This window comes from Procambarus clarkii, chromosome 43, assembly GCF_040958095.1.
Source record: "Procambarus clarkii isolate CNS0578487 chromosome 43, FALCON_Pclarkii_2.0, whole genome shotgun sequence".
Lineage (NCBI taxonomy): Eukaryota > Metazoa > Arthropoda > Malacostraca > Decapoda > Cambaridae > Procambarus > Procambarus clarkii.
This window is the reverse complement of record NC_091192.1, coordinates 4435946-4449988: the sequence shown is the minus strand read 5'-3', so window position 1 is coordinate 4449988 and position 14043 is coordinate 4435946. Positions and strand designations below refer to the sequence as shown.

The 14043-nt window shown below is 50.2% G+C and overlaps 1 protein-coding gene across 3 annotated transcripts in view; it reads right to left on the bottom strand.

Annotated features, from left to right (window-relative positions):
* The window catches only part of LOC123749642 (uncharacterized), a 175667-nt gene that overhangs the window by 106682 nt on the left and 54942 nt on the right, over positions 1–14043 (bottom strand). For all 3 annotated transcript variants that reach the window (XM_069300001.1, XM_069300002.1, XM_069300003.1), the window contains exon 3: positions 4008–4223. In XM_069300001.1, the coding sequence (XP_069156102.1) occupies positions 4008–4223 (216 nt within the window). The remainder of the gene's footprint in view (positions 1–4007; positions 4224–14043) is intronic.

Here is a 14043-nt window from a genome sequence, read left to right as displayed (position 1 = left end):
CATGTCTGTGTCTGTGTCTGTGGAGGAGTCCTTGTTCACTAACATGTCTGTGTCTGTGTCTGTGTCTGTGGAGGAGTCCTTGTTTACTAACATGTCTGTGTCTGTGGAGGAGTCCTTGTTTACTAACATGTCTGTGTCTGTGTCTGTGTCTGTGTCTGTGGAGGAGTCCTTGTTTACTAACATGTCTGTGTCTGTGTCTGTGTCTGTGGAGGAGTCCTTGTTCACTAACATGTCTGTGTCTGTGTCTGTGTCTGTGGAGGAGTCCTTGTTTACTAACATGTCTGTGTCTGTGTCTGTGGAGGAGTCCTTGTTTACTAACATGTCTGTGTCTGTGGAGGAGTCCTTGTTTACTAACATGTCTGTGTCTGTGTCTGTGTCTGTGGAGGAGTCCTTGTTTACTAACATGTCTGTGTCTGTGTCTGTGGAGGAGTCCTTGTTCACTAACATGTCTGTGTCTGTGTCTGTGGAGGAGTCCTTGTTCACTAACATGTCTGTGTCTGTGTCTGTGTCTGTGGAGGAGTCCTTGTTCACTAACATGTCTGTGTCTGTGTCTGTGGAGGAGTCCTTGTTTACTAACATGTCTGTGTCTGTGTCTGTGGAGGAGTCCTTGTTTACTAACATGTCCGTGTCTGTGTCTGTGTCTGTGGAGGAGTCCTTGTTTACTAACATGTCTGTGTCTGTGTCTGTGTCTGTGGAGGAGTCCTTGTTTACTAACATGCCTGTGTCTGTGTCTGTGGAGGAGTCCTTGTTCACTAACATGTCTGTGTCTGTGTCTGTGGAGGAGTCCTTGTTCACTAACATGTCTGTGTCTGTGTCTGTGGAGGAGTCCTTGTTCACTAACATGTCTGTGCCTGTGGAGGGGTCCTTGTTCACTAACATGTCCGTGTCTGTGTCTGTGTCTGTGGAGGAGTCCTTGTTCACTAACATGTCCGTGTCTGTGTCTGTGTCTGTGGAGGAGTCCTTGTTCACTAACATGTCCGTGTCTGAGTCTGTGTCTGTGGAGGAGTCCTTGTTCACTAACATGTCCGTGTCTGTGTCTGTGTCTGTGGAGGAGTCCTTGTTCACTAACATGTCCGTGTCTGTGTCTGTGTCTGTGTCTGTGGAGGAGTCCTTGTTCACTAACATGTCCGTGTCTGTGTCTGTGTCTGTGGAGGAGTCCTTGTTCACTAACATGTCCGTGTCTGTGTCTGTGGAGGAGTCCCTGTTCACTAACGTGTCCGTGTCTGTGTCTGTGTCTGTGTCTGTGTCTGTGGAGGAGTCCTTGTTCACTAACATGTCCGTGTCTGTGTCTGTGTCTGTGGAGGAGTCCTTGTTCACTAACATGTCTGTGTCTGTGGAGGAGTCCTTGTTCACTAACATGTCCGTGTCTGTGTCTGTGTCTGTGGAGGAGTCCTTGTTCACTAACATGTCTGTGTCTGTGTCTGTGGAGGAGTCCTTGTTCACTAACATGTCTGTGTCTGTGTCTGTGGAGGAGTCCTTGTTTACTAACATGTCCATGTCTGTGTCTGTGTCTGTGGAGGAGTCCTTGTTCACCAACGTGTCTGTGAACGAGGCTATTGGCATGATGATGGACAAAGTTAACATGTGTCGTGTCGTAATACTCTTGACACCCCCACATATGGAGCACTCCTACTGCTCACATATATTACTGGACACTAATATTTTGGAGGCATGTTGGACATCGTTGCTTTATATCAGGATATAACATGCTGGTCATATGTTGTTCTGTGGAAAGTGTGCTTTCCACAGCACACACCAGCTATGTGCTGGTCTGTGGAAAGGAAGCACGAGTGAAAGGTATCATGTGTGTGTGTTGAGAGCATCCAGCACAGCTGTGTATCTCAAGGTCTCCAGCACCAACCCGTTCTCGCAAATTTAATAAGTCAATATTGACTTATTAAATATGTGCATAGGTGACATACTTAACATAATAGATACCCTTTAAAAGATTCATAGAAAACACCGACCTTACCTAACCTACTTAGTATGTTAATATAAGCATCTTATTGCTTCGTAATTACAATTATTACCTAACCTATAATAGGTATAGGTTAAGTAATAATTGTAATTACGAAGCAATAAGATACTTATCTTAAGATACTAACAAGGTTAGGTAAGGTTGGTGTTTTCTATGAATCTTTTTAAGGGTATCTATTATGTTTAGTATATCACCTATGCACGTAGTTAATAAGTCAATATTGACTTTACGAATTTGCGAGAACGGGTCTCCAGCACAGTGGCCATCTTGCAGCATCCGGCGGGTGGTGAGGCCACGTTCCACAGGACTCGTGTCCGGGCTGGAGTAGAGGCAGTAGTGGCAAGACTAACATGCATGTAATGTACAGGACCTTCTGGCCAGGTTGGGGAAAATATTTGGAAAGTTGGCTTGAGTTGGGCTGCAGAAAGTGGAAGTTTTTTACCATCAGCGTCAGGCGAGAGAGAAATGTGTAATGCTTTACCCAGCACAAGTGAAGGATTGGTTCTTTATAGGGAAACACGCGTTTGTTAAACTATAGATCCAGCTGTGTTGGCTGAGTATGGATGAGGCTCAGGTGTGTGGATGAGGCTCAGGTGTGTAGATGAGGTTCAGGTGTGTGGATGTGGCTCAGGTGTGTGGATGTGGCTCAGGTGTGTAGATGAGGTTCAGGTGTGTGGATGTGGCTCAGGTGTGTGGATGTGGCTCAGGTGTGTGGATGTGGTTCAGGTGTGTGGATGTGGCTCAGGTGTGTGGATGTGGCTCAGGTGTGTAGATGAGGTTCGGGTGTGTGGATGTGGCTCAGGTGTGTGGATGTGGCTCAGGTGTGTAGATGAGGTTCAGGTGTGTGGATGAGGCTGAGGTGTGTGGATGAGGCTCAGGTGTGTGGATGAGGCTGAGGTGTGTGGATGAGGCTCAGGTGTGTGGATGAGGCTGAGGTGTGTGGATGAGGCTCAGGTGTGTGGATGAGGCTCAGGTGTGTAGACGAGGCTCAGGTGTGTAGACGAGGCTCAGGTGTGTAGACGAGGCTCAGGTGTGTGGATGTGGCTCAGGTGTGTGGATGTGGCTCAGGTGTGTAGATGAGGTTCAGGTGTGTGGATGTGGCTCAGGTGTGTGGATGTGGCTCAGGTGTGTAGATGAGGTTCAGGTGTGTGGATGTGGCTCAGGTGTGTGGATGTGGCTCAGGTGTGTAGATGAGGTTCAGGTGTGTGGATGTGGCTCAGGTGTGTGGATGTGGCTCAGGTGTGTAGATGAGGTTCAGGTGTGTGGATGTGGCTCAGGTGTGTGGATGTGGCTCAGGTGTGTAGATGAGGTTCAGGTGTGTGGATGTGGCTCAGGTGTGTGGATGTGGCTCAGGTGTGTAGATGAGGTTCAGGTGTGTGGATGAGGCTGAGGTGTGTGGATGAGGCTCAGGTGTGTGGATGAGGCTGAGGTGTGTGGATGAGGCTCAGGTGTGTGGATGAGGCTCAGGTGTGTGGATGAGGCTCAGGTGTGTGGATGAGGCTCAGGTGTGTAGACGAGGCTCAGGTGTGTAGACGAGGCTCAGGTGTGTAGACGAGGCTCAGGTGTGTAGACGAGGCTCAGGTGTGTGGATGTGGCTCAGGTGTGTAGATGAGGTTCAGGTGTGTGGATGTGGCTCAGGTGTGTGGATGTGGCTCAGGTGTGTGGATGTGGCTCAGGTGTGTGGATGTGGCTCAGGTGTGTACATGAGGTTCAGGTGTGTGGATGTGGCTCAGGTGTGTGGATGTGGCTCAGGTGTGTAGATGAGGTTCAGGTGTGTGGATGTGGCTCAGGTGTGTAGATGAGGTTCAGGTGTGTGGATGAGGCTGAGGTGTGTGGATGAGGCTCAGGTGTGTGGATGAGGCTCAGGTGTGTAGACGAGGCTCAGGTGTGTAGACGAGGCTCAGGTGTGTGGATGAGGCTCAGGTGTGTGGATGAGGCTCAGGTGTGTGGATGAGGCTCAGGTGTGTGGATGAGGCTCAGGTGTGTGGACGAGACTGAGGTGTGTGGGTGAGAGGTGGACGTGTCTCACCCGCTGCAGGGTGTCGTTGAGGCCCAGCCAGTACTCCGGGTTGTCACCGTACAGGGAGAAGGACACCACCCTCTGCCCGTCTCCTGCCGCCCACGCTCGCCGCCCACACGTGCCGCCCACCACCCCGACGGACCCCTGGGACGGGGGCTCCTGGTGGGCACACACCCGCCCCTCACACCTGCACCCGCCACCGTCCCACCATGGCACACGCTCCTCCTGCAACATAAACTATATATATTAAACTGCCTTATGAATGGTTTGTATAGGTTAATTTAAATGTTAATTAGGATAGCCTTTCATATAATTTTATTTAATGTATTTGAGATTAGTTTGTACTGCGGGATCATGGCGTCACTGGAGGGTTTATTATTATTATTATTGTCTACCACAGACGTGGCCACACAGTCACGATGCTAACCTGAATATATACATTTTCTTCTGTCCTCCATGGACAGGGTGAGAGATGTGTTAAACATATAGTTCAGGGATTTATTGAACAATTAACCACTGGAGGTGATTCGGTGCTTTTAAAATGCTAAGCTAACCTACATACGTAAATATACAGATTTACGTATGCCCTACATAAAGTGTTCGATGTGTCTTTTACATAGTGTCATTAATGTGCATTTACAAAGGTGAAATGTAATTCTGATCAGCTTCCGTATATAATTTATACATATACATACACACACACATATATATATACATCATACATATATACTGTGACGGAGTTCCCCCCCTTATAATTCTCCCACGCCTGCAGTAAGAGTCATGTCTGCTTTTCCCAAGCGTTCTCTACGTTGCAGGCTACAATTTGATATATGGGAGAGAGTGAAGTGTTCTCGGAGAGCCGAGAAATTTGTGAAATAGTGATATTTTGGCCTGTGGTTTAGGCCCTTTAGGGAGCCAAGATGGCGCTTACCTCTCTGATCTCCCGCCAAAACCGTGTGACGTCAGTGGCACCGGATTGGTCACCGGCAGCAGTGTGGCACCGGGAGCCAATGAAAACCTCCCATAGTAAAAGTGACGTCACGAAGGAAAGGGGTCCGGCCAGCGCGCCGGGCTGGCGCCATCAGTCAGACACGACACGTCATAGAGGTCGGACTTGCGACGAGTGGTCCTGTCTGTCGGACAGCTGTTTCCCACTACCGTGGATTTACGCGTCACCTGAATTCCGCCAGTACTCTGAGAAGTCTTCCCTAGTTCATGTGTTGAACCAGAAGAGGGAATTGACGGTTATTTGAGCAACAAGTGCTCCAGTCAGGTACTGTGCCAGTAGCAGTGAAGCCGTGCAGTGACGTATGTTGACGTCTGTGGCAATTCACCAGTTCGTGACAGCGTAGTGGCTGACAGAGCCACTGGGTAGCTGAGGAAGAGAGGACTATTTGGGGAACCGAACGACTGTAGCTGAGACGTAGGCGACAGCCGTTGCTGGGAGAAGACGACGGCCAGGAGACCGACTCCAACCTTCAAGAAGTCAAGGAGGAGGACGGACCTGCAGTGAGGAGGCACGGAGACGACGCGCTAAACGGTGGGACGACGAGAGGCTCTGGTAGGACACGACGACGTGTAGTGTGGGGGCGTTCCCGACACGAGGACCAGGAGCTACATCTCGACTCTCATCGGAGGATAGGGTGAAGTAGGTGGTTCTAGTTCCCTCCCCATTCCCCTTTAGTTAGCTGTGTTGTTTGGCTATATTATCTAGCCCGAAGATTTTATATGTCGTGAGCAAGTCTCACCTATGTCACGGTAAAGCACCAGTGTGCTAGACAGTACTATCAAAAGTACTTGTAATATTCACGTTGATTATTGGTGTGTACAGACACCAGGAACCAGTGATAAATTTACTGTGTTGTGTATATCTTTCTATAGATTTTTGATATGAACATATAGTGGTAAATTATATATAATATTATGCCAATATTTGGAGGTTAGGCTATGTGCCCAGAAACTATTTATTTTCCATGTATTGACGATTGATTTATATACCATATATATGTCTATGTCCATTCAGTGAATAATCATTTGTGAGTACAGTGAATTATTGCGTTATCGCCGACGAGAGAAAGTACTGAAAACTCCCGTGTTAATATTTCATTATATATTGTTGGATAAATAACAGTGTAAGACCATTACAGTGAATCATTGTAGAATTGATTGTAGGAAAGACTGTTTGAGCCTGAGTACAGTGTAACTAAGTAATTCGGTTTATTTGTGCCAATATAGAGTGTGCGAGTTTCTAGTAGTATTGGAGAATTTAAAGAAACCGCGCGCGTGAATCTAGCAAACAAGCAAATTTCGCGCGGAGAGGCCATTGCGATCAGCTGTTCTTGACACTTGATGAGGAGGGGGAGAGTGTTGCCCTCTAGTGATCGCATAATATCCGTGGGAATTACCGGCCGAGTCAGGATCAGTTGATTTATGATTATTGTGTGGCCTTGTGACATCTTTCATACATTTTAAGTAAAATACAAAACTCTCTTTGTGTTTTTATCATCCCCTCCATTGATCTTGTGGCTATACTATACCTGTAAGCATAGAGTGATAACAATAAGTACCTGCCTGATTCCTGATCTTTGAGTGTGACCTTGCCAAGGCTACCACTGAATACACCAGTCCACTGAGGGTGTTACTGGCCACCTTAAACACCAGTTGGCGATCTTGTGTTTAACCGTAGAGCCCTATTGTTGGGGAGGGCACACGACAGTCGAGGTGAACGAGTCGTGTTCTCACTCTTTCTTAATAAGAGGCCGTTAAGATTGACTGGGAGACTCTCCTGGCGTGCAGTGGCGCCGTGAGGATCGAGGGAAGACCCGCAGGGCTACGGTGAGTTACCTTGAGCGTAACTATTGCTCACCCCAGAGTAAGGGTAGAGAATAATAGAGAGGTGAAACCCCCAACATTGGCGACCTTGCCAGGATTTCAATCGAAGTAAAGGTTGCAGTGGTGTTAGAGATCAGGTGCAGGTTAACACTCGTAGCACAAGATGGAGGATGATAAAGTAGCAAGGTTTATTGACTCTAGAGACGAACAGGTGCTGGAAGAGTGCACCAAGGCACAGTTACAGGCTATAGCGGATCATTTTGGAATAAAGCTGAAATCTGCCCGAGTTGGTGAAAGAAGACTAGAGATAATGGCTCAGCTAAAGGCTCGAGACGAAGCTTTGGGGGAGGAACGGCCCCAAACACCTGCCAGTGAGGGTGAACACTTGAGTATTGGTGGAAGCAGCAGGGGATCCAGCGGCAGCAGGCACAGCATTAAGCTGGAAATAATGAAGCTGCAGCTAGAGGCACAGCAGCGCAAAGAAGAGCGAGAGGCACAGCAGCGCAAAGAAGAGCGAGAAGCAGAGGCACAGCAGCGCAAAGAAGAGCGAGAAGCGCAGCAGCGTAAAGAAGAGCGAGAAGCAGAAGCGCAGCTGAGGAGAGAAGAAGCACAGCAGCGCAAAGAAGAACAAGAGCGAGAAGCACAGATGAAGCGTGAGGAGCGAGAAGCACAGATGCAGCGTGAGGAACGAGAAGCACAGCGGCGCCGGGAAGAACAAGAGCGAGAAGCACAGTTACGCAGGGAAGAACACGAGCGAGGGCTGAGACAACAGGAAATAGAAGCCAACAAGGAGGTGGAGCTGAAGCGAGCTGAACTGGGACTAGGTGCCCCTGCCCCGCCACAGGAAGACCGACGAGTGAGGGAACGAGACCTGCTGGTCTTTGTGCCTAGTGAAGCCGAAAGTTTCTTTGATCACTTTGAGAGAGTTGCTGCTATGAAGAGGTGGCCGAGGGCGGAGTGGGCGGAGTTGGTCCAAGGGAGGCTCACAGGGGAAGCTCGCCAAGCCTTCACTATGCTCGACTTCCAAGAATGCACTAACTACGATGCAGTAAAACGAGCTGTGCTCCGTTCCTTTAAACTCACGCCAGAGTGTTACAGAAAGAGGTTTAGAGAATGTACCCGGTTGCCAGGAAAATCGTATGCGGAGACGGCGAGGGACATTGAAAGAAAGCTCCTTAAGTGGCTGGACTCTGAAGAAGCAAGGTCGGTCGAAGAGGTCAAGGAACTAATGGCCATGGAAAAGTTTATGTCCGTGCTCTCTCCTGAGATCAGGATGAGGGTAAAGGAGGCGGACATAAAGGACCTGAGGGCCGCAGCCGACCGGGCCGACATGCTAGAAGAAGCCCTACGCCCACGCCGAGAGGGACAGAACCGACCGCCCACATACGTCGGAAACGATCGGAGTTATAGAAGGACGGATGGATGGAGGACAGGAGCGAGTTCTCCCAAATCCCACCTCTCAGGTTGGAACACCCGAGGATCAAAAGGTGCTGTAGAACCGATCAAGAAGAACCATGCGGAGAGCTCGGGAGCTGTTGTTGCGACCAAGGAGTCAACAAGCGGTTCGGGAAAGACACAGGGTGCGACGGCCTCTGGAGGCAGTGCTAAGGCGAGCGGTGGCGGATGGTCTCCGCCGAGGGGCCGCTGCTACAACTGCGGAATACCCGGACACGTCGCGCGGGAATGCAGACGCCCTAAGCAGCGGGGACACGTTGCTTTAGTGATGTTCGAGGACCAGAGGGCCGAGAGAGTGCGGGATGAACCCGCGCTGAGTGGGGAGAAGCAAGTTCACCCATTCGTGTGTCAAGGAACCGTAAGGATGGGGGACGCAGACCCCATCCCCGTGAAGATGCTAAGAGACACCGGGGCTGATTTTACCCTGGTAAGTGAAACCCTGTTCCCCGAGGGTTACAAGAATACCAGTGTGGGGGTGGCTAGTGTGACCACTGTGGGAGGCCCAGTGAGGATGCCCCTACACCAGGTAACTTTAAATTCCGAATATGGCTGCCAGACCCTAGTGGTGGGAGTCTGCACATCAATGCCCAAGATGGAGGCGCAGGTCATCTTGGGGAATGACGCATGTGGAGGATACGTCCTCCCACATCTCGTGAAAGGCGAAGAGTACATAGAACAATACAGGAAGACAGGCGGAGAGTTGAACGTCTGTGGGGACGAGAAGGGAATCGCACCGGTGGCGTTCCCAGTTTGTGCTGTGATGCCAAGACGACGCGAAGAACAAGGAGGTTGTGGATCTGATGGGGCTGAGGAGACAACTGACAGCCTGAGAATAGATCGCCTCTTCGTGGAACCCGGAGAACAAGCGGAGGGCGAAGATAGCCCAAATGGTGAGTTGCAGGTGACCCTTACCAGTTCTCTAGGGGTAGATCGCACTCGTCTTGAACAGTTGCAGCAGGAGGAGTTCCCCGATTTGATTAGTGAGGCCCAAGGAGGACGTGTTGGCCCTGAGAAGGCCACTCATTTTTACCTTCAAGACGGAATGCTGATGAGGCAGTGGAGACCTGTGAGGGTGGAGGCCGGGGAAGAGTCTCTAAGCACGAGGCGCCAGGTAGTGTTGCCGGCCCAGTGCAGAGCGGCCGTGTTGGACCTAGCGCACTCCGTGGACTCTGCAGGCCACCTGGGAGTGACTAAGACGCTGCGTCGGATCAGGGATTACTTTTACTGGCCAGGTATGGACGCCGAGGTGAGGCGCTATTGTAAGACGTGCTTACCTTGCCAGAGGGCAGGGAAGAGCCAGTCCGCGATACCGAAGGCCCCATTGATCCCTGTTCCAGCGTTTGGGCCTGCTTTCGAGCGTCTGCTAGTTGATGGAGTGGGTCCTTTGCCAAGGACGAAGAAAGGGAACACCTACCTAATGACAATAATGTGTACCTCCACCAGGTTTCCGGAAGCCGTCCCGATGCGACGTTTAACATCGCAAGGAGTAGCCAGCCAACTGCAGCGTTTTTTCTCGTGGGTGGGGATGCCCAAAGAGATCCAGACAGACTGCGCAAGCATTTTTCAGTCGAAGTGGTTCCGACAGATGATGGCAGGATGGGGAGTGACTCAGATTCGATCGTCGCCCTACCGACCGCAGTCGCAGGGGGCGATCGAAAGATTCCACTCCACATTGAAAACTGTGCTGAGAGTGTTCTGCGCAGAACAGGGGGCTGAGTGGGATGAGGCCATATACCCCGCGTTATTTGCCATACGCAACGCGGTGGTAGAGTCACTAGGATTCTCACCATTCCAGCTAGTGTATGGACACGAGGTGAGAAGTCCCCTGTCCATGCTGAGGGAACAATGGACACCGGCAGCGACCGTGGGAACGGTGAACGAATATGTCCAGAAGTTTAAAGAACGTCTCACTCTAGCGAAGGAACTGGCTGGGAAGCACCTGAAGGAGGCACAGCGTAAGATGTCGGAGTGGTACGACAAGAGAGCTACACAGAGGGATTTCCAGGTCGGGTCCCAAGTAATGGTCTTGCTTCCAGGTAAAGGTAGGGTGACCGAGTCACGGTTCGAGGGACCATACCAAGTGCTGCGACGGTTGGGTCCGGTGTCGTACGAAATTGGGAAGTCGAACAGATCCCGAAAGAAACAGGTGTGTCACGTGGACCGCCTGAAACCCTTCTTCACGGTGGAAGGAGGAACCGCCAGGCAGGAAGGAACGATGACCCGGGAACCCCAGCAAAAGACAGTTCTGTGCGTACAGGTGGACCAAGAACTCCCGGAGGAGGAAGGAAAGTGGTCCAGGGCGGATGGCACCCGTCTCACCAACACTGAGAGTCTGGCAAACATCAAGGACAAGCTGTCACATCTGGAAGGGCAACAGAGAGCGGACCTGACGGACCTACTGAGGAAGAATGCCTCCCTCTTCACCGACGTGCCCCGACGACACCGGAGTGTGACGCACGAGGTGGAGGTGAGGGACGCCAGGCCCGTCAAACAGAGCGCGTACAGGGTGAGCCCAGAGAAGCGAGAGCTGATGAGAAAGGAGGTGGAGTACCTCCTTGAGAACGACCTTGCGGAGCCCAGCAAAAGTGAGTGGAGTTCCCCGTGCCTGTTGGTGAGGAAAAGCGACGGAACATACCGCTTTTGTACAGATTACAGGAGGGTGAACTCCATCACTGTGGCGGATTCTCACCCCATGCCAAGAGTGAGTGACTGCATTGACCAGGTGGGCAGTGCACGGTATGTATCCAAGGTCGATCTTCTCAAGGGGTACTACCAGATCTCCCTGACTCCTGAGGCCAGGAAGATATCAGCTTTCGCGACTCCTGATGGGCTGTACCAGTACAAGGTGTTGCCCTTCGGCATGAAGAACAGCGGCAGCTGTTTCCAGCGAATGATGAACGAGCTGTTAAGGGGTGCAGTAGGATGCACGGTTTACATCGATGACATCGTCGTGTACGCCGACGATTGGGGGACGCATCTGGAGAGACTTGGGGAATTATTCAGAAGGTTAGAGGAGGCTAACCTGACTGTAAATTTGGCCAAGAGTGAGTTTGGGAAAGCTCACTTAGAGTACCTCGGTTTTGTCATCGGCCAAGGTGAAGTCACTCCAGTGGATAACAAAGTAGCAGCCATAAAGGAATACCCCGTGCCCAAGACGCGCAAGGAGTTGCTCAGGTACCTCGGAATGATAGGGAACTATCGTGGGTTCTGCCGGAATTTCTCCACGGTAGCGCATCCCCTAACCGAGCTACTCTCCAAGAATGTAAGATGGAGATGGGGAGAGGCCTGCCAAGAGTCTTTTGAAAAGACCAAGAAATTGTTGACGGAGGCCCCAGTATTGATATCTCCAGATTTTTCAGCCGGTTTTATCCTGTACGTGGACGCCAGCGACGTTGGAATAGGGGCCATGTTGGCTCAAGAACGGAGTGAAGTGCATAGGCCAGTAGCCTTCTACTCGAAGAAGTTCGTAAAATACCAGCGGGCCTACAGCACCGTTGAGAAGGAGGCATTGGCGCTAGTTATGGCCCTGAAGCACTTTGATGTATACGTGGGAGGAGGGGCGAGACCTGTCCTAGTATTCACCGATCACAACCCTCTCACATTTTTATACAAGATGAAGAATTCCAACCAACGTCTAACTAGGTGGGCGTTGTTACTGCAAGAATACCGGCTGGAGATCAAACACATCAAGGGGAAGGAAAACGTAGTAGCGGACGCCCTATCCCGCATACACTAACGAGACATGACTCTTATTTTAAGGGGAGGGGTATGTGACGGAGTTCCCCCCCTTATAATTCTCCCACACCTGCAGTAAGAGTCATGTCTGCTTTTCCCAAGCGTTCTCTACGTTGCAGGCTACAATTTGATATATGGGAGAGAGTGAAGTGTTCTCGGAGAGCCGAGAAATTTGTGAAATAGTGATATTTTGGCCTGTGGTTTAGGCCCTTTAGGGAGCCAAGATGGCGCTTACCTCTCTGATCTCCCGCCAAAACCGTGTGACGTCAGTGGCACCGGATTGGTCACCGGCAGCAGTGTGGCACCGGGAGCCAATGAAAACCTCCCATAGTAAAAGTGACGTCACGAAGGAAGGGGGTCCGGCCAGCGCGCCGGGCTGGCGCCATCAGTCAGACACGACACGTCATAGAGGTCGGACTTGCGACGAGTGGTCCTGTCTGTCGGACAGCTGTTTCCCACTACCGTGGATTTACGCGTCACCTGAATTCCGCCAGTACTCTGAGAAGTCTTCCCTAGTTCATGTGTTGAACCAGAAGAGGGAATTGACGGTTATTTGAGCAACAAGTGCTCCAGTCAGGTACTGTGCCAGTAGCAGTGAAGCCGTGCAGTGACGTATGTTGACGTCTGTGGCAATTCACCAGTTCGTGACAGCGTAGTGGCTGACAGAGCCACTGGGTAGCTGAGGAAGAGAGGACTATTTGGGGAACCGAACGACTGTAGCTGAGACGTAGGCGACAGCCGTTGCTGGGAGAAGACGACGGCCAGGAGACCGACTCCAACCTTCAAGAAGTCAAGGAGGAGGACGGACCTGCAGTGAGGAGGCACGGAGACGACGCGCTAAACGGTGGGACGACGAGAGGCTCTGGTAGGACACGACGACGTGTAGTGTGGGGGCGTTCCCGACACGAGGACCAGGAGCTACATCTCGACTCTCATCGGAGGATAGGGTGAAGTAGGTGGTTCTAGTTCCCTCCCCATTCCCCTTTAGTTAGCTGTGTTATTTGGCTATATTATCTAGCCCGAAGATTTTATATGTCGTGAGCAAGTCTCACCTATGTCACGGTAAAGCACCAGTGTGCTAGACAGTACTATCAAAAGTACTTGTAATATTCACGTTGATTATTGGTGTGTACAGACACCAGGAACCAGTGATAAATTTACTGTGTTGTGTATATCTTTCTATAGATTTTTGATATGAACATATAGTGGTAAATTATATATAATATTATGCCAGTATTTGGAGGTTAGGCTATGTGCCCAGAAACTATTTATTTTCCATGTATTGACGATTGATTTATATACCATATATATGTCTATGTCCATTCAGTGAATAATCATTTGTGAGTACAGTGAATTATTGCGTTATCGCCGACGAGAGAAAGTACTGAAAACTCCCGTGTTAATATTTCATTATATATTGTTGGATAAATAACAGTGTAAGACCATTACAGTGAATCATTGTAGAATTGATTGTAGGAAAGACTGTTTGAGCCTGAGTACAGTGTAACTAAGTAATTCGGTTTATTTGTGCCAATATAGAGTGTGCGAGTTTCTAGTAGTATTGGAGAATTTAAAGAAACCGCGCGCGTGAATCTAGCAAACAAGCAAATTTCGCGCGGAGAGGCCATTGCGATCAGCTGTTCTTGACACTTGATGAGGAGGGGGAGAGTGTTGCCCTCTAGTGATCGCATAATATCCGTGGGAATTACCGGCCGAGTCAGGATCAGTTGATTTATGATTATTGTGTGGCCTTGTGACATCTTTCATACATTTTAAGTAAAATACAAAACTCTCTTTGTGTTTTTATCATCCCCTCCATTGATCTTGTGGCTATACTATACCTGTAAGCATAGAGTGATAACAATAAGTACCTGCCTGATTCCTGATCTTTGAGTGTGACCTTGCCAAGGCTACCACTGAATACACCAGTCCACTGAGGGTGTTACTGGCCACCTTAAACACCAGTTGGCGATCTTGTGTTTAACCGTAGAGCCCTATTGTTGGGGAGGGCACACGACAGTCG